The sequence below is a fragment of the Triticum urartu genome, chromosome 3A, assembly GCF_056163025.1.
Source record: "Triticum urartu cultivar PI428250 chromosome 3A, HENAU_Tu73, whole genome shotgun sequence".
Classification (NCBI taxonomy): Eukaryota; Viridiplantae; Streptophyta; class Magnoliopsida; order Poales; family Poaceae; genus Triticum; species Triticum urartu.
The window spans coordinates 224,844,118-224,863,999 of record NC_141875.1 but is presented as its reverse complement, the minus strand read 5'-3'; the positions used below and the strand labels follow the sequence as shown (position 1 = coordinate 224,863,999).

Genomic DNA, 19,882 nt, shown 5'->3' with positions numbered 1-19,882 from the left:
ATGCAGATAAGTTTTTCAATGACTCGGGAGGTCATCCTCATCGGCTTAGAGGCCGAGCAGGCGATCATGGTAAAACCGCCTAGCCGGAGGGTTTGGCCCGAGGCCAGAGCTCCTCCTAAGGTGGTATTTTCCTTGATGATAAGTCGAGCCATCAACCTCTGCAACGATGGAAAAGTGGAACTCTCAATGAAAGCAACAATGTCGGTGTCAAAACCGGCGGATCTCGGGCAGGGGGCCCCGAACTGTGCGTCTAAGGTTGATGGTAACAGGAGACAAGGGACACGAAGTTTTAGCCAGGTTCGGACCCTCTTGATGGAGGTAATACCCTACGTCCTGCTTGATTGATATTGATGCATACGAGTTTTACAAGAGTTGATCTATCACGAGATCGTAATGGTTAAACCCTAGAAGTCTAGCCTGTATGACTAAGGTATTGAGTATATCCTTTTCGAACTACACCCTCCAGTTTATATAGGCACCGGGGGAATCTAGGGTTACATAGAGTCGGTTACATGAGATGGAATCTTCATAGTTGTTCTCCAAGCTTTCCTTCCACGCCAAGGAGAGTCGTATCCGGACACGGGTGTAGTCTTCGGTCTTCGTATCTTCACAGCCCATCAGTTCGGCCCATAGATAACAGGCGGGACGCCTGAGGACCCCTTAGTCCAGTACTCCCTCAATGGACTACCGCTACTGGAAGAATAAGATGCGCATGCATCTTGAGGTAATTGACAACGATCTCTGGTACGTTGTGGAAAATGGCGTTCCCTCCATCACTCCTTCCATGAACGCTGTTGATGTGAAGAGATTCAAACAACTCGACTCTCAAGCAAAGAATACCATATGTGGCCATCTAAGCAAAGGACAGTACATCGGAGTGAGTGATTTGGAGACGGCAAATCTTATCTCGGATAGGTTGTCCAAGGTCAACGAAGGAGTCTAAACTCAACGCGACTCTCAAGTTGACGTTCTTCGCAATATCTTGACCCACTTCAAAAGACTCGACAATGAAAATGTTCAGCAAACCTTCGATCTCCTCACTGACATCTCAAATGAGCTTCAAGCACTTGGTGCCACTGACATCACCGACCATGAGGTGGTGAAGAAATTGCTGAGATCACTTGATTCCTCATTCGATACACTTACACTGATGATTCAAGAATGTGGAGACTACAAGCCACTAGATCCTGCTGATATCCTCGAGAGGCTAAATACTCATGAGTTCCAACTAGCTGAGAAGAGAGACCTCTACGGGACAAGCTATGGAAGATCACGCGCTCTGAAGGCCAAGGCAGTTTCCGAATCTCAAGGAAAATATTCTGATAGCAGCCTTGGTGATCCTGAAGAACTAAGCGAGGATCTAGCAATGCTCATGAGGAAATTCGAGAAGTTCTTAAGACGTGGCCGCTTTGGAAAATCTTCAAAATGTTTTCACATGAGATCAGATTCCTCATCCCGTGATTACAAGAAGAGGACCTGCCACAAATGCAAGAAACCTGGCCACTACATTACTGATTGTCCTTAGTGGGCGAAGTAATCAAAGAAGAAGAAGAAGTACAAGGATGATAGTTCCGATGACTCAAAGAAGAAGAAGAAATCTTCAAAGTCCTCATTGTCAAAATCTTCAAAGTCTTCATGTCACACGAAGAGCAGTTCCAAAAAGGCTCGGGCATTCATTGGCAAGGAAATGGACTCTGAAGCTGAATCTGAGGAAAATGAGGAAGAGGAGGAATCTGAGGAGTCAGACTTTGGTGTGGCGAGCCTAGCCATCGCTACTGGTTTCGTCAGCAAGTCCATCTTCAACACTGATGAAAATGACTTCCCCAGCACTGCTGACGACAGCGACGATGACTACACTCCCACCTATTGCTTCATGGCAAAAGGTGCTAAGATACTCAAATATCCCTCCTCTGAATCAAGTGAGGATGAATCTGATGAAAATCTCAAACCTAGCTATTCCAAACATGCTAATATTGTTGTCAAACAACAAAAGACTTTTGTAAAGGTTCAAAATATGCTAGACAAAAGTGATGACCTGTTGGGTGAGGAAATGGATCGAACTCAAACTCTGACAGATAAAGGTTCAACTGTCTCTGTGGTCACAAATTCCTCATCTAAGGGTACCACAAGTATCACTGAGAATGCAGGGTTGAAGGAATTGTATGTGACATGCATGTACAAAAGCCTCAAAGGGCATCCAGCTCTTTGTGATGTGCTTAAAAGCAGATCCTCAACAGAAACCCTAGGAAAGAGGGCATTGCCTTTGAGCGAAAAATCAATGCTGATGGGACGTACTTGAAACCTGAGCAGTATCCCAAAACCTCATGGGTTGCTGCGAAAGGACCCCCCGTAGATCCATCCACCTTACTTGGCTTTACATGTGAATCTTCATATTCATCTGAAGAGTCATTTGACTCCAACTATAAATTGTTCAAAAATCAGAATGATGAAGTATTTGCTAGATATGTTGGTACTAACTATAGGAACGACCCCCCTATGAAGAAAATCTAGGTTCCCAAAAGGTGCCTTGAAAGTATTCAGGTGAATGTCCTCATGACACCACCTATGAAGCATAGGAACCCCAGATCAAATTCTTCATATGGACCAAAGTCTTCATATGGATCCAAGTCCTCATATGGACCAATTTCCTCACGTGGATCAAATTCCTCACATGGATCCAAATCCTCATATGATCATCATCGTGCTAACGCTTCTGTTTTGCAGGGAAAATCTAAGGGCTATGAATATGTGCATTATTCTTCAAATCATTATGTTCATAAGTTCTCAAATAATTTCTCTGCTTATTCATATGCATACTCTAACCCCTCTTCCATGAAACGAAGTGCACTGGGTTCAATGCCACCATTTACTTACGGAGCTCACAGAATGATGAACTCTTTGCCAGCCCTCCAGATGTGGGTGGTGAAGAAAAGGAACTAATCTCTTATGCAGGGTCAGGTCTCCAGACGAACTTGAACGTCTAAAGAATTTGCTGGAGACCTGAATATGCTTGAACGGACGCAAGCTAATCATGAAGAAATGATTACTCATTTCTCTCGTCCTTATACTGCTATATCTGTTGTACTGCTTGACGAAATTCTATCTGATGAATTTGATGTCATATTATTCACTCATGAATTATATGAGTCAGTAAGATGAACTAATTCATCTGCAGGATGATCAACCCAAAGCTACTGAGTGGGTCCTCGACAGTGAATGTACAAATCACATGACTGGTGACAAGAACTTATTGATTGACACTACTTTATCTCCATCGCATCTGAAGCATATCACCTATGCGGACGAAGGAAAAAGCAAGGTATTGGGTCTATGTAGGGTTGCGATCTCAAAGGATCAACACATGGACAAAGGCATGCTTGTCGAGTCCTTAGGATTCAACCTCATGTCTGTCTCAATGCTTTATGATCTTTTTTTTGACTGGGAATGTTTTATGATCTTGATATGGTTGTCGGCTTTGGCAAATATTGTTGCATTGTGCTCATGGAATCTGACAATTCCAAACTCTTCAAAGGCTTTAGGAGAGGAGACTTGTATATTGTTGATTTCTCTACAGGACCACAACTTTCCACATGTCTACTTGCAAAAGCTTCAGAAGGCTGGTTATGGCATCGACGACTAGGTCATGCTGGCATGAGGAACTTACATACACTTGCGAAGAAGAAGCACATCATTAGCACCGAGGGTGTCAAATTCTTCAAAGACAATCTTTGCAGGGCTTGTGAGGCTGGGAAGATGACCAAATCCAAGCATCCCTCGAAGACTATCATGACTACCACTCGTCCTTTTGAATTGCTTCACATGGATCTCTTTGGCCCTACTCATTATGCCACACTAACAAATGCATCATCTCTATATGGCTTTGTTATTGTTGATGACTATTCTTGTTAAACCTAGGTGCATATCATCACTTACAAAACTGAAGTGCAGGAAGTCTTCAAACGATTTTCCTCATGGGCCTCGACGAATTTCAGTGTGAAGATCAAGCATATCCGGAGTGACAATGGGACCGAGTTCAAGAATACTTGTCTTGATGACTATCTTGATGAACTTGGTATTACTCACGAGTTATCTGCCCCATACACTCCTCAGCAGAATGGCGTCGTGGAGTGCAAGAATAGGACTCTCGTTGAGATAGCTCGCACTATGCTTGATGAATACAAGATGCCTCGTCACTTCTGGCCTGAGGCAATTGATACTGCATGCCACATCATCAACATGGTATATCTTCACAAATTCTTCAAAAAGACCTCATATGAACTCCTCACTGACAAGAAACTCAATCTGAGTTATTTCAAAGTCTTTGGTGCTAACTGTTGGATTAGAGATCCTCATCACAATTCTAAATTTGCACCGAAAGCACATGAAGGTTTTATGCTTGGTTATGGAAAGGACTCGCACACCTACAGAGTCTTCAACACCTTTCACCACAAGGTTGTTGAAACTTTAGATGTGCGGTTTGATGAAACTAACGGCTCGCAAAGAGAGAACCTACCTCATGTGCTAGATGAAATGTCCCCTGAGGAATCCATCAAGTTCAAGGCTACAGAGGATGTAATACCCGCTGAAGAATCTGCTGAAGAAGTCATTCCAAAACATGAAGAAAATCATATTGGTGCATCTGAGGAAAATGGCTCTGAAGAAAAAGTTGAGCCCAATCAACATCGTCAACCTGCTCATCCTCGCGTTGCAAATGAAGTGTAGATTGAGAAAATCATCGATGACATCAACGCACCAGGTCCTCTCACATGCTCAAGGGCTTCACATTTGTCTAACTTTTGTGGGCACTTTGCTTTTGTCTCTATCATAGAGCCCACCAAAGTTGATGAGGCAGTTCTAGAGCCTAAGTGGATTCAAGCGATGTAAGAGGAATTACATCAATTCGAGCTCAACAATGTCTGGGAACTTGTCAAGCGACCAGACCCACGCAAGCACAATATCATCCATACCAAATGGATCTACCGCAACCAGCAAGATGAAAATGGCCTTGTGGTGAGGAATAAGACTCGACTTGTAGCTCAAGGGTACACACAGGTTGAAGGAATTGATTTCGATGAAAGTTTGCACCTATTTCTAGACTTGAGGCTATTCGCATATTGCTTGCTAATGCTAACCATCATAATATCATCTTTTATCAAATAGATGTGAAAAGTGCATTCCTCAATGGTAAGCTTGAGGAAGAAGTATATGTTGCTCAACCACCAGGTTTTGAAGATCCCAGGCATCCTGACAAAGTCTTCAGACTCAATAAGACCCTATATGGCCTCAAGCAGGCCCCTCATGTGTGGTATGATACTTTGAAGGAATTCCTCATGAATTAAGGCTTCAAACCTGGTTCACTTGACCCAACTCTTTTCACCAAAACCTATGATGATGAATTATTCATGTGCCAAATATATGTTGATGATATTATCTTTGGCTCCACTAACAAACTTTACAGTGACGAATTTTCCTATATGATGAGTGAGGAATATCAAATGTCTATGATCGGAGAATTGAAATTCTTCTTAGGTCTTCAAATTTGTCAACAACGCAATGACATCTTCATATCTCAAGAGAAATACCTCAAAGATGTGCTGAGGAAATTCGGCATGCAAGATTGCAAAGGCGTCAAAATCCCTATGCCCAAAAATGGCCATCTATGCACCAATGAAAATGGCAAAGACTTCGATCAAAAGGTATACCGCTCCATGATTGGAACTTTATTGTATCTATGTGCATCTAGGCCAGATATTATGCTTAGTGTTTGCATGTGTGCCCGTTTTCAAGCTACACCAAAGAAATCACACCATAAGTCTGTGAAAATATTCTTCGATATCTAGCTCACACTCCAACACTTGTATTATGGTATCCCAAGGGCTCAGATTTTGATCTCATTAAATATTCTGACTCTGACTACACTGGTGATCGAGTGGATCACAAGTCAACATCAGGCACATGCCATTTCCTCGGACGATTCTTGGTATGTTGGTCCTCGAAGAAGCAGAACTGCGTATCACTCTCTACTGCTGAAGCTGAGTACATTGTTGCTGGTTCTTGATGTGCTTAATTGCCGTGGATGAAGCAAACCCTCAAGGACTATGGCATTAACAAGAAGAATGTGCAACTCTACTATGACATCGAGAGTTCCATCAAGATTGGTCATAACCCAGTTCAGCACTTGAAGACTAAGCACATCCAGATTCGTCATCATTTTCTTCGAGATCATGTGTTGAAGGGCGACATCTCCATCGAACATGTGAAGACTGAAGAACAGCTAGCAGATATCTTCACAAAGCCCTAGGATGAGAAGAGATTTAGCAAGTTGCAGTGTGATCTAAATATCTTAGAATGTTCAAATGTTCTTTGAAAGGACACACATCCTAACACTTATGCAAAATTGATGACTTAGATGTGCAACACACGAAGTAACATTTTTCTTCAATCAATGAAGACTAACTCCCTAAGTGTGAAGAAATTAATGAATAATTTGATTCTCAGAGCCCTACGGCAATTGTACGCGGCGTCTGAAATCATCATTCTTATACGGTGGGTCACGCCACCAACCAAAGTTGAAAATCATCAAAATTGAGTTTTTCTTCATTTTGCAAATTCTTCAATTTTTGACTTCTTGTCATTGCCTATATATATTTATTTGAGTTTTCAAGTCCTCAACAACATTCACTTATAGCTAATTCTTCAAGTTGACTTTTCTTCTAAGTGAATGTGATTGGACCCGTTCCCCCTCTATGCTAAACTCAACCCAGCCTGTTCATAAATTCTTCAGGTGCATTCTGATTGAAACCCATTCAAAATCTTCACTATGTCCTTGTCAGCTGAAGAATTTGCGAACGGAACGTAAAAAAATTCATATCTTAATTTTCGGCTTTTGCCGCTCAAACCGTTCCGCATCGCACTACGGATTAAACTACTCACCCATGATCTCTACCTCTCTGTACGTGGGTGACACATGTCGCTAGGATGGCAAGGAGGTCAGGGGCACGCCCATCCAATTTCTTTGGACGGGTAGTTTTTCACCGTGGCTATAAATACCCCCTCCCTTCCTCATACTTCATTTACTTCGCTCGACCTCTCCTCGCTCGACCTCTCAGACCTAGCACCGCTGCTACTCTCCTCATCGTCGGCGAGGAAGAGCTACACTGCCTCGACCTTGTCGCCGTCGTACTCACGCCGGCCGCGGAAATCTTCACTCCGCCGCTGTCGTAGCTGTCTCCCGCCACCAAGTTAGGGCGTGCGAGATCTGAACGGATGAACTTCTCCAACTCCACTCCCAGTTCATCGTGTTCTTGGTCCATGGTAATCAACATCTGATTTTACTGCCCTACTATGATTCTCATGATTTCCACAAAATCTTCAAAAGGTGTTTATTCTTCAACTTCCCTATCCTTCAACACCTAGTTGCATCTGTACCTTGATTTATTTCTCTAAGCTACGTTTTTCTTCAAGATTCCTCAATTGTGTGGATTGTAAAATCTACACAACTCTAGAACCTAAGTCAAGAATGCTTAGTGAAATTCCTCAAGAGACCCATGGTCAAATTCCTCAAACTTGATACTTTTGAAAAATTTCTGAGAACGCATATGACCTAGCCAATTTCTTCGCACCTATACTCTGTTCATAGGTACAAAATATATGTTGCTGAATTGCTAGTTTCTCATCAACTTAACTGATTTGCAGCGTTCCTCGAAGATAAATTGCATACTTCCTCATAAACATCAATTGTTCAAAATCCTCAAGTGAAGAATATGGATGATGGTAAAAGACCTTGGAAGGGAGCAAAGAGGCCAGAGACGAACACTGCATTTGAAATCCCGGAAGACATTTATGCTGAGTATTACACGCCTGATGAGGCCACACATGGCAAGGAGAACAAGAATCAGCATAAAGTACGCATACAGAGGATTGAGAGGAGATGGGCAAGGGAATGGAGGGAATATCATTATGTTACTCCAAAGTACATGAAGAAATTCACTGTTAACCCTCCATGTCCAAGACCTCCATTGGCTCCAGGCCAAGAAGCTGATCCCTCAAGCATTAGGCACAGTGAGGAATTTCCCAAAGAATGGGCCAAGCGCCAAGCCAAGTTGGCTAAAGTAGAAAAGGAAGCACTGAGGAAATTCAATGAAGATTCTGATGTTGCTGAGGCCTCTGCTAGCAAGCCTAAGAAGGGTTTGCCGAAGAAATTAGCTATGAAGCCGAGTTCCTCAACATCAATGCCCTCATGGCCAAGTACAAATCCCTCACAGCAAATTCCTCAGGCAACCTCTTCAAGGGCAGATCTGATTCCCTCTGTTGCCATGAAATCCTCAACTACTGCTGCAAAGTCCTCAACACCTGTGCACCTGGCAACGTGTCAAAGGACCGCAACATTTTCTATTGCTGCAGGAGCATCTGCAAATTCCTCAGCTCCACCACAATCCTCAACTGGTCCATCTTTGTTGAAAAAGCCACTACTGGACATGGCTCGAGGCCAAGTCCTCATAAGAAGCAAGTTGCTTTTCAAGTTCCATCTGATGATGATGAAGCTCATGATGAAGAACTCACTGAAATCATCAGAGACAGACATGAAAGGGCTGCTAGAGCCAAAGGCATGCTAGAGCCAAAGGCAATCCTCAGCTCGTGCCCCTCATGTTGGATCCGAGGAAGATCCTTGATTTCATTGATCTCTGGCACAAGGACCCTAACACTCCTCTACCTGAATTGAACCTCATTCCTGGTCAAAGTCATATGTTGACGACATTCATCAATGAAGAGAAATGGAATTTGAAAAGGGGAGGCAAGTCATGAAAGCTCAGTACAAGAAGGAGCGTTTTCTAAAGAACAATGTTATGAACATGTCTCCTGAAGAACTTGTAGCTCTGCAAATGGAAATCAAAGGCCTCAGTGATGAATTTGATAGATATTATGTTGATTGGCTAGGTGCCAAAGTCAGATTTATCAAGCTGGACAAGACCCTCTAGCTAAATGTTGCAGCTCCATCGCAACATGAAATTCCTCAGGCTAAAGCATCTCTCAGCCTACTGAAGAAAATGCTAGCACAGCTAATGAAAATTAGGCTATTGATGACATTGAGAATACTAGGGCTGCTGAAGAAATTCCAGCTCCTGAAGAAACTGCCAGGGAAACTTCAAATGTTGCGCCTGATGAACAACCCATGCCAGCTGAAGAATCTGCTGCTGCGCCTGAAGAAACTGAACAAACTAGGGAAACTGCATCAGTTGTGCCTGAAGAAAATTAACCCACTTCATCTGCTCCACGTGTCAAGTCATCAAAGATGAAGAATATCACCCTTCCTTCTACATTAGAAGTGAAGAAAACCAAGGCTGCTGAGAAGGTAGCTGTGAAGAAAAGGAAAGCATCAACGACTATAGAGTCCTCGGCTCCTAAGAAAGTGAGGACTTTGACGAGCTCCTTCACCAACCCTATTGATGATATTCCCATTTGGATTGTGCCATCTTAGGAGATTGTTCCTTTTAGTGAAGAATATGTCATTCCAAATGACATTGATGAAGAGAATCCTTCTGCTGCTTCTTCAGAGCAGTTGGATGAAGAAATTGCAGTGGATGGTATCCCTTCAACCCCACTGGTATCGTCGCCCATGCCTCAGTTCACAGCTAAAGAGGCCGGCGTTGAAGAAATGGAAGAAGATGAGGATGTGGACATTGGTTCTACAACTCTAGTTCTAAATGATGACTATTGGGAAATATTTCATCCCAATTCTCCATTGACCACTCATCTGCATAAAATTCCTAAGTCTGTTGTGCAAACTGAAGAAATTCAAACGGGATCTGAAGTATGTCAAACATCTCTTCTCTCCATTCCTGAAGAAACTCCAGCTGCAACAGCTGAAGAAATGGAGACCCAGATTGTTGCTACTGAAATTGCCGCTGAAATTTCTCAGTCTGTGGCTCCAAGAGGTTGTGAAGCTTTCAAATGCTAATCTTCAGCCTAAGCAGTAAAACCCTCACGCCAAGAGGCCAAAGTTCAAAGCTGATGATTTCTTTGTTGAGCACCATTCTTAATAGATTTCAATCCTTATGACTCAGCAAAGACTTGGACGCAAGCAGTTCTGGACTGCCAGTCAGATGAACTTCTATTCATCACTCTTATTTGATAAGAACAAGGTATTTGAGCACCATCAAATTCCTCATGTGGATATGGAGTCCCTCCCGTGCCTCCAGCCTACCCAGAATGTCCTTCATGATGCTGGGCTTTTGAACTTCTATGCTGACATCTGCGACTGGAATGAACAGCTAATTCTTCAATTCTATGCTACACTACACCTCATTGGAAATGTGGATGATGTGAATTCATGGGTCCTTGATTGGATGACTGAGAACACGCATTATAAAGCCCGGGCCTCTGAATTACTTCATGCCATACCAGTCAGTCCTCCAGCTGAAGGCGCAAGGCTTCTGTATGAAGAACCTGAATTCTCTCACCATCTGATGCAAGTGCTCATGAAGCCTTTGAAGCCAGGCCAAGCTCCAAGAACCACATTCCTCGTGAAGGAATTGCTATATGTGCCAAGGAAAATCTACCGCATTCTAACCAAAACCCTCAGTCCAATCAAAGGCCATAACTCTGAGGAAGAAGAGGTTGTTGGGATCATGAAGAATCTGTTGTTCAACATCATACATGGCATTCCCATCAACTACCATGATTTCTTCATGAGGACTTTGGCTAATGCTGCTCTATCACCTTTTGAGTTGAAGCCTTATGCTCCCTGGATCATGAAATTCATCAGATCAAGGTCTTGAATTCATTACAAGGCAGATTGTTAGAATCATCTCAGCTATTTGCCTCCTATTGAAGTCCTCAAAAGGACTATTTCCTCAGCTGATGAGAAAGGCAAAGCTATTGTTATTGATGAGGCACTAGTCCATTGGATGGTTAGTTTCATAAAGCTGCATCTTATTCCACCAATGATGACTCTTCAACTCAAGATTCTGCCGCAACAGCTTCAAAGCCAGTTCCTCAAGCCATTGCTCCACGAGTGATGACTGATCGTTAGCGTCTCCTAAGTCTTCATCAGAAGGTCGATCACAATCATAAGTGGGTCAAGCGTCAATTTGGCTGAATTCTTTAGAATATGACTATCACTCAAAACACTATGAAGAAAAACAATTACTACTTGCATGAAGTCTTCGATCGCACTTCATCACACCTCTACAATGATGAAGATCTCAAGCAGATGGGCTTCCAACAGGACTTTGACTGGTCTCAGCCTCATTCAAAGAAATTCAAGAAGGTCAAAGTTTGTCAGCTGGTCACCAGTTCATATTCTTCATCGCGTGAGACGAATGAAGCTGAAGATTTGAATGACACCGCGGCAGGCCCTACTTCAATGGACGACCCCAACAACGCTAGCGCTCCTCCATCGACATCATGATGTTATTCTTCAGGAGCGTTAGTCCTCATTTTCATCCCTTTTGGTCATTCGATGACAAAGGGGGGATTTGAATTAGTGTTCAAGGGGTCTAATATATGAGCGTTTTTTTCGTTAAGTTACAACTCTTGCTCTTTCGAGGTGTTTGCTATGATGAGTTGTAAACTTAAGTCCTATGGTGGTCTGATACTTTTGAACTGCCTTCTGCATGCTTATTTCCTCAAGTACCTTAATGCATGCATGCTGAATTTAGTCAGACACCATAGTTCATCATGCATTTCAAATTCTTCATATCATATGTTAAATGCGTGTATGAATTACAAGATATAGGGGGAGATCTCCATGGTATTATTCTACAATGTGCATTTACAATCCAAAGCAAATTCCTCAAATATGCACATCTTCAGGGGGAGTTCTTCTATATCTTGCAATCAAATTCCTCAAAATCAGTATTTACACTTCATATGTTTATCCCCGTTGAAAACTTAACCTATTTTTCATCAATCACCAAAAAGGGGGAGATTGTAAGTGCATCTAGTGCCCCTTAGTGATTTTGGTGTATTGAAGACTTATAGGTTAAGGGGCTAATGTGTTTGTGAGTGTACACAAGTTCTATAAGTCTATGAGGAGTTTGATATTTACGATGAAAGTCGACCCCTAAAAATGAATGTCTTCAGTTGAAGACTTTGGTTTTCTTGAAGACTTTTAACTACGGAAATTGGTGTTGCCTTGAAGACTTCAATATTGATGCGAGGATTATGAAGCATGAAGACTTTTGTTTTCGTAGTTTCATTTTCTCTTTCTTGAGTCATAGGAAACACCGTACTATTAAAGGGGGTTGAGTTAAAACTAAGGAAACACTTTCCAGGTGATGCTCATCTCAAATCCTACACCTACCCAATCCTTTCGAGTGAAGCCATTGGAAATCTCATATAGTTCAGTCAATTTCTTCAGTGACAGAGACGAAGATCTTCTGTTCTCTGAGGAATTTGTTCTGCCTGAGGAGTTAGGAATTTGCCAGTGCAGATTGCCTACACGTGAGGAACATGATAGCCCTAAGGAATTTGAGAGCACAAATTTCCGACCGTTGCTGTGCTATGCGCCAACTGTCCCAAAATATCCTACGCACCTAACGATCATATCATTGAATGGCATTTATGTCTTATCATGTCGGGCTGCTCCCTAGGCTATAAATAGCCCCCCCTACAACCACTAGTTGGTTGGCTACTCCAAGAGAAACTGACACTTGTCATTGTGAGCATCCCATCCTCCGAGGACTTTGAGCGAAAATCATCTGTGAGGAAAAACCCAAACACCTACAACCCAAAGTGATTAAGCATCACTTAAGAGATTGTTCCTGTGTGGAAGCGATGCTTGTTACCTTTGAGGTCTGTGCATCCTCCAGACGGTTAGGCATCATGGTCTAGAGCATCCAAGAGGAATTGTGGATCGCCGAGTGACTGAGTCTATGGAAAGGTTTTGAAGTCACCTGAAGACTTACCACGAGTGATGTGCGAGGTCTGTGTGATCTTAGCTCAAGGAGAATATGGTGAGGACTGTGTGTTTGTGATTGTGTGTCCTCAGGTTTAAATACCTAGCCGCTCCAACCAGACATACGACTGTCACAGTAGTTGGAACTAGTCTACCAAATCATCGTCTTCACCAAGCTGCTAGTTCTATTTCCTCAACCTTCCATTTCCTCATTCATGTGTTGATGAAATTGATTGTTACTATTTGAAGACTTTGACTGAAGACTTTATCAATTTCCTCAATCCTAATTTTTTAGTCACTTTATCTTCAGCCTGCTTATCCTGTTTACACGCTACCTGTGCTCTGTGTATGTTTCATTTCATCATGATGACTATTCTATTGCTTTATTATGCATGCACCTGAGTACTTATTCCGCTGCTTGTAGTTCGTTGCTTAGGAAATTCCTCAAGTTGAATTTCCTCAGTGACAAATTTTTAAAAATCGCCTATTCACCCCCCTCTTGTCAATATAATGCACTTTCAATGGCAAACACATGCATATATACATATATCATCTAAGCATTCATTATTGATGATTTCAAATATTTGACTTGCTAGGCGTTTGTACGAGACCCATCTCTAGAACCGGTCTAGCAGCAGCTACCGGTTCGTGACATGGACATGCTCAGTCATGAGCTTGTCGCATCAAAGTAGAATACAATGAAGGCACTTAAGGAGTTGAATGACTCCCTGAAGAATGAGAAGGAAGAGATGATCGATAAGAACTCTGATCCCAACAGTAAGACATTGAAGCTCATTGACAAGAAGGACAAATTGGTCACCGAGATCGAGTCTATGAAGAAGGAGATACGGCTCTTGAAGGCCGAGAGGGCGGAACTTAAGACCCGCAAAGTCCATTACAGAAAGGAGGGACATAGCAACATGAACAAGTTGCGTGAGATGAGGATCATTATTCACCGTCGACATGTAATGTGTACATATATGCAGGTAGTAGTTTAGCTAGCGGATAAATTTTGCTTGTAGCTAGCTAGCGGATAACTTTTGCTTGTAGGTAGCAAGTGTCGTGGTTTTAAGTCTGACAGTAGAATAGGGGGGTAAGAATGTAGAGGCAAGATCCTAGCTATGGTGAGATTGTGCATGCAAGATGTACGGGTTCAGGCCCTTCGAGGAGGAAGTAACAGCCCTACGTCTCGGTGCCCGGAGGCTCGGTCGATTTAAATATGCGTGAAGTTAAAGGGGGTGCGAACCCTTGTGCCAGAGGAGGGGGGTGGCTTATATAGAGTGCGCTGGACCCCTCCAGCCCTCAGTTACACAGGGTTTAAGGTACATAAAGATGGGGCGTTGCTGGTAACCACTACAAAAAAATACACTTCCGTGATGATACGTGTTTGTTACAGTAGGTCACGTTTTCTGTCATGCATGTACATCCATGACAATTTTATGACAGAATCAAGATAGTCATACCTGTGTTGTCATAGAAGTGTTCCATGACATTACCAAAATTATCATCACAGAAGTGTCCACTTCCATGACGATAAATCACGCGTCACAGAAGTTCTTTTGTCAAGGGTGACTGACACGTGGCATCCACCGTAACGGAACGCCGTTAAGCTACCGGGTCTAGTTTTGGATCCGATATCCTGTTAACAGCCCCGACCAATAGGGATTTTCCATGTGTAAAATCATCATTGGCTGGAGGGAACACATGTCGGCTCACCGTTGGGACAGATGTCATCCACTCATTGGACCCAAAGCGCCTATGATACGTCGACACGTGGCATGGCCCAACAGAGGTCCATTCCTGTGAAAAGGCCGACCCGTTTGACTTGGTCAAAAGGTGGCGGGCCGGCCCACGGCAAGCCTGTTAACGGCCTGTTCGCATATAGCCCATTTACAGCCCGCTAACCCAGGGCCCATTTACGGCCTCTCCGAATTAGGCCCATTAGCGTCATCTAGGCCATCCAATATAATTCCAGCCCGTTTTAACTTCCGGCCCATGTATGGCCCATGACGTCTTTCGGCCCATATGAGGCCCCTAGTAAGCCTCGGCCCATTAATGGCCTGTGGTAAAACTGTCCCATAATGAATAGTGTATCACTTTATACCCATTAACGGCCCATTATTCCGTTGGGCCGTTTCCAGCCCATGTTATCTTTCAGCCTTCTCAGGGCCCATTTATTCTTGGGCAGTTTCCAGCATTCGTTACTTTCGGCCCGTTACTGTCATTTTCTGCTTGTGGGCCAAATTCAGCCCGTGGTTACAGTCAGCCCGTTTGTGGCCCATTAATACGTTGGGCCATTTTCATAGAGTCATCAAATACGGTCGATTAATGACAGCCCATTATGGTCGGCCCATGAACGGACGATTTCAACTCTAGCCCATTTACGGCCATAATGTGGTCTCTTATTGGCCCATGTTTGGCTAACCGATCATACGGCCCGTAGAAGGCCCATTGATGATATGACCCGTAGAAGGCCCATTGTGTCCACGGACCGTATAAGGCCCATTGTTTCTACGCCCCATAGAAGGCCCATTGTTTCTACGGCCCTTAGAAGGCCCATTGTTTCTATGGCCCGTAGGAGGCCCATGTTAATTACAGTAAATATGTAGCCCATGGTTAATGTGGCCTAGTTTTAAAAATAGGTTATTGCGGCCACTAGCAAACTGCGGAAAAGGAACTGCACTAACTACAAGAAAACAAATAAACAAGACAATAAGGAAATAAATAAGCAAGCAACTTACGCTAGGCTATCACGGCTATTACACATATTACATCCACTGGGCATCAAAGTTCGCCACCAGTGCGAATATAGGGAACAAAGCAGCATATAAACGGCACAGCAAAACAAGTCCAGAACTGAAACCACTTCAGAAGAGCTCAAGAAACAATATCCTGGGTACCTATAATGCTGGCAAGATACTTAGCAAGCTTATTAACTTTCTCTTGTTTGGCGCTTAAATCCTCCGGCACTTTCTGTTGCACCAGAAAGTATGCATCTGAATTCTGCAGGGACTTCCTCAGTCCTTCGGCTTCCTGTCGCATAACATCTGATCGATGTGTTTCAACTTGAAGTTGAGACTCAAAAAGCCGAACTGATTCAGGCAGCGAGTTCGAAGAGCTGGTGCCAGCAGTAGTAGCAGCATAGACATAATATAAGTGTGGGAAACTACACAGCAATAACAACACTTGTAATGTGCATGGCATGAGAACATAACTGTTTATTCAATTGAAACTGAAATCAACATAAAGCAAGTTACAACAGCAAACACATTAAAGAAATAGGTTTAAAACATACCTGTTGCACCATTGGAGTTTCAATTGCATCCTTCAAATTTGAAATTAGTTGGTATGAGTAAATACAGTGATGCAAGAGCTAAGTAGTATGAACCATAGCTACGAACCTGACCTGAGAACAATTCTTCTTCTGCTTTAAGCGTTGACTTGGGGTTCAGAGTGGTGGTCCTCATGCTTTGGGCATTGCAGTTTCCTTACTAACTGCTCGTGTTTGGTTGCTCTATGGTGGAGACAGTGCTGTGTCAACGGGAACTGGGTTACTTTCTGCTGGGGATGGGGTTAGAAGGGGTGTAGCTGGTTCTTTGTCCAACTGGGTAGGGGTACAATCTGCGTGAGTCTCGGTTATGTGTGGTGGGGTTGGTTCTTGGGTAAGAATAACTGTGGTTCTATGTCCATCGACAGGTAGCATGATCTTTTCTGAAGACCGTGTTTTTACTCCCACAGATAATGCCATCACCCCTCCAATTTAAATGGCTGATAAACAAGAAAAGTAATTGAATGTACAGACATTGAAAGATAGACAGGTGCAATGGATGGTGGGGAAGAAAACAGGGCATGAAATAATTCACATTTATGTTGTCTAACCAAACAGAATAGAAGGACATAATTTCACATATATGATGGCTAATTAAATAGGATAGCATGACACAATTTCACATGTATGATGGCTAACTAAACAGGATAGAATGACATACTTCAAAATATGATGACTATGTAAACAAGATGACAAGATATAACTATACGATGTGTCTATTAAAGTGGTTGGCATGCCATAAATCACAGACATGCCATCGTTGGAAACATGATGGCATGATATGATTCACGGATAGAATGACATAATTCAAAATATGGTGACTATGTGAATAGGATGAGATTATATAACTATATTATGTCTTTAGAAAATGGGTTGGCATGCCATAATTCAGATACATGCTATCTATGTAAACATCATGGCATGATATAATTCATATATATGGTTTATATACTAAGGAAGTGAGTAGAGGGCAATCACATATATGATGTGTCAACTAAGGAGATGGCATTCAATATCGTGTATATGATGTAAAAACTAAGCATTAAAATACAACATATGCATGATATGAGTAATATAACCCTGCCAAGTTTGAGCATACACCTTAGGGGGATAATAGGACTGGTCATCTGCCTCTGAATCCTCCTTTGAAGAGCTATCTGTAACCAGCAAGATATCTGCTTCAGCAGGTAGCATTGTCTGCTCTGAAGACCTTGTTTTCACTCCAGATTTCTCCATCACCAATTCAAATGGCTGATGCACAGGAATGGCAGTTGAGTATACAAACATTGTCGACAAAAGCAATGATAAATACAAAAAAGGACGGCATGATATAATTCACATATATGACGCTTGGCTAAACAGCATGGCATTGTATAATTCACATATATAATGCCTTGCAACAAGATAGCATTGCATAATTCACATATATAATGTCTTGCAACAAGATGGCATTGCATAATTCACATATATGGTAATTAGACACTAAACAGGTGGCATTCACACAAAGCATGTCTAAACTAAGCAAATGACATAGCAATGCAAGATACCATACGCATGATATGAGCAACATAACCCTGCCAAGTTAGAGCATGCACCTCGGGGGGGGGGGGGGAATAGGACTGGTCATATGTCTCTGAATCCTCCTCTAAGGAGCTATCTGTAACCAGCAAGACATGCGCTTTGTCAGATAGAATTGTCTGCTCTGAAGACCTTGTTTCCACTCCAGATTTTTCCATGACCGTCCCGAATGCCTGATGCATAGGGAGAGTAATTGAATGTACTAAAATTGTTGACAAATTTAACACGTAATAAAAAATGATGTCATGATATAATTCACATATAAGATGACTAGCTAACCAGGGTGGCATTGCAAAATTCACATATATAATGCCTGGCTAAACAAGATGGCGTTGCATGATTCACATATACGATAAAGAAACTAAACATATGGCATTGACACAAAGCATGTCTAAACTAAGAAGATGACATCTTTGATGTATACAGTAAGCAATGCAAGGCACCATATGCATGATATTACCAACATCGGCATGCCAAGTTAGAGCGAAGACCTCATGGGGTAAATAGGAGTGGTCTTCTGCTTCTGAATCCCCCTCAGAATAGTTATCTTCCTCTTGATTACGATCCAAAATGGGTGGAGGGGGGCTGCCTTTGCGCCCACCGTGGAGCGACGTCTGCATGAAATTTTATTGCCATGCAAGGCTCATCTCTTTTGATGTACATGTTCAGTTCCATTGTGTACAATAACTGTCATGCATAGGAATAAAACATAGTGAGATTATGTAAGGAGTGCATGCACAAATCTAGAGTGATGGTAGCAAACTGTGGATAGACCCAAAACCAATGATAGCAGGCAGATAATAGCTTTAGTTAAAAAATACAAATAATGGCTACTTTAATGTTTGTTTGCACCCAACATGAAACTCATACTAGACACCCGAGATTAACCAGATAGTAGACAGAAATTACTGATTGCTGCCCCAATATGTACCCCACAACCATTTAAAAACTCAAGTTTCAGCATAAGTTTGGACCTGACTCGGAGTCTAATAGGTGAACATGATGATAAAGTAGCATTTCATCATATTAAGCGATGCATAACGTAAGCAGACACGGAAGAGTGCGACCTCTCTTGATGATGGTAATGCAGTTGTCGTGGCTGCCGGCGGCGGGGAAGAAGATTTGAGGCGGCGAAAGACAGTCTGGAGAGCGGATCCCTGTTGTGGTGAATCCTTCCATCGTTGGAGCAGCTGGGCTGGGGTGGAACACAACACCGCAGGAGCAGGAAAAACCACACATGGTTTTCTTTGACACATATCTGTAACAGAAGTAATTGTGTAAGGGCATGTTTGAATTTTAGGATTCTAACAATGCAGGGATAGGAAATAGACAGGAATAGGATAGGAATGCACGTGCAAAACAGAGAATTTAAAAACACAGGATTTCTACCAATCTGGCTGTTTGGTTCACAAGAATTGGAAGATCACATGATGCAAAGAAGCATGGTGAGATTAAGTCAAACCACAAGAGAATGTACGATTATAATGCTATTATGCTACTATCTCTTAGTCTTGTGCTTCGTGAATAGGAATTTGAAAAGGAGGACAAGTGGAAATTAAAATTCCTACGGTTTTTCTTTCAAGGAGACACTAAAGGAACAAATCCTACATTTTTCCTTTCCTCCATTCCTTTGCACCAAATTCATGAAAAGTAGTACCATAGGAAACTTTCCAATTCCTATGTTTTTCATTCGCTTTTCCTTTCAAGCACTGGCAATTCTAGTAGGCAGGCTTGAGCAAGGAAAAGCCTACACTAAAAAATGTTTTTGTGCTATTTCTATTACTTTGGACCTAGGCCACTACCCTACTAGCTCGACTCCCAGGGCCATCGACAAATGCACAGCTCAAACGCGCAGAGATAAATAATGATGGCGTTCAAGAGAGTCCATCACGGATAGCTAAGTTGCCTGGTACCTCACTGCTTGTCATATAGTAGGATAAAATAATCGTATTTCCCATTACTCCATGTGCTAAGTGGACAATATATATGACATGTAGAGTAAAAAAGATATGCAACAACTATACAACCTTTTTGGCGAAGCCATGTCGATCTCAGCGTGATTGGGTTGGCCGGTGAGG

General features: G+C 42.5%; 1 protein-coding gene across 1 annotated transcript; it reads left to right on the top strand.

The window, feature by feature from the left end:
• The first annotated feature begins 1,150 nt into the window (after positions 1–1,150).
• LOC125546795 (uncharacterized) lies at positions 1,151–1,525 on the top strand. The gene has a single exon (XM_048710925.2). The coding sequence runs from the start codon at positions 1,151–1,153 to the stop codon at positions 1,523–1,525; it is 375 nt and encodes a 124-aa protein (XP_048566882.2).
• The last annotated feature ends 18,357 nt before the right edge of the window (positions 1,526–19,882 follow it).

Coding starts and splice junctions, on each gene's coding strand:
- LOC125546795 (XM_048710925.2), top strand. CDS start 1,151: ATGATTCAAGAATGTGGAGACTACAAGCCACTAGATCCTGCTGATATC.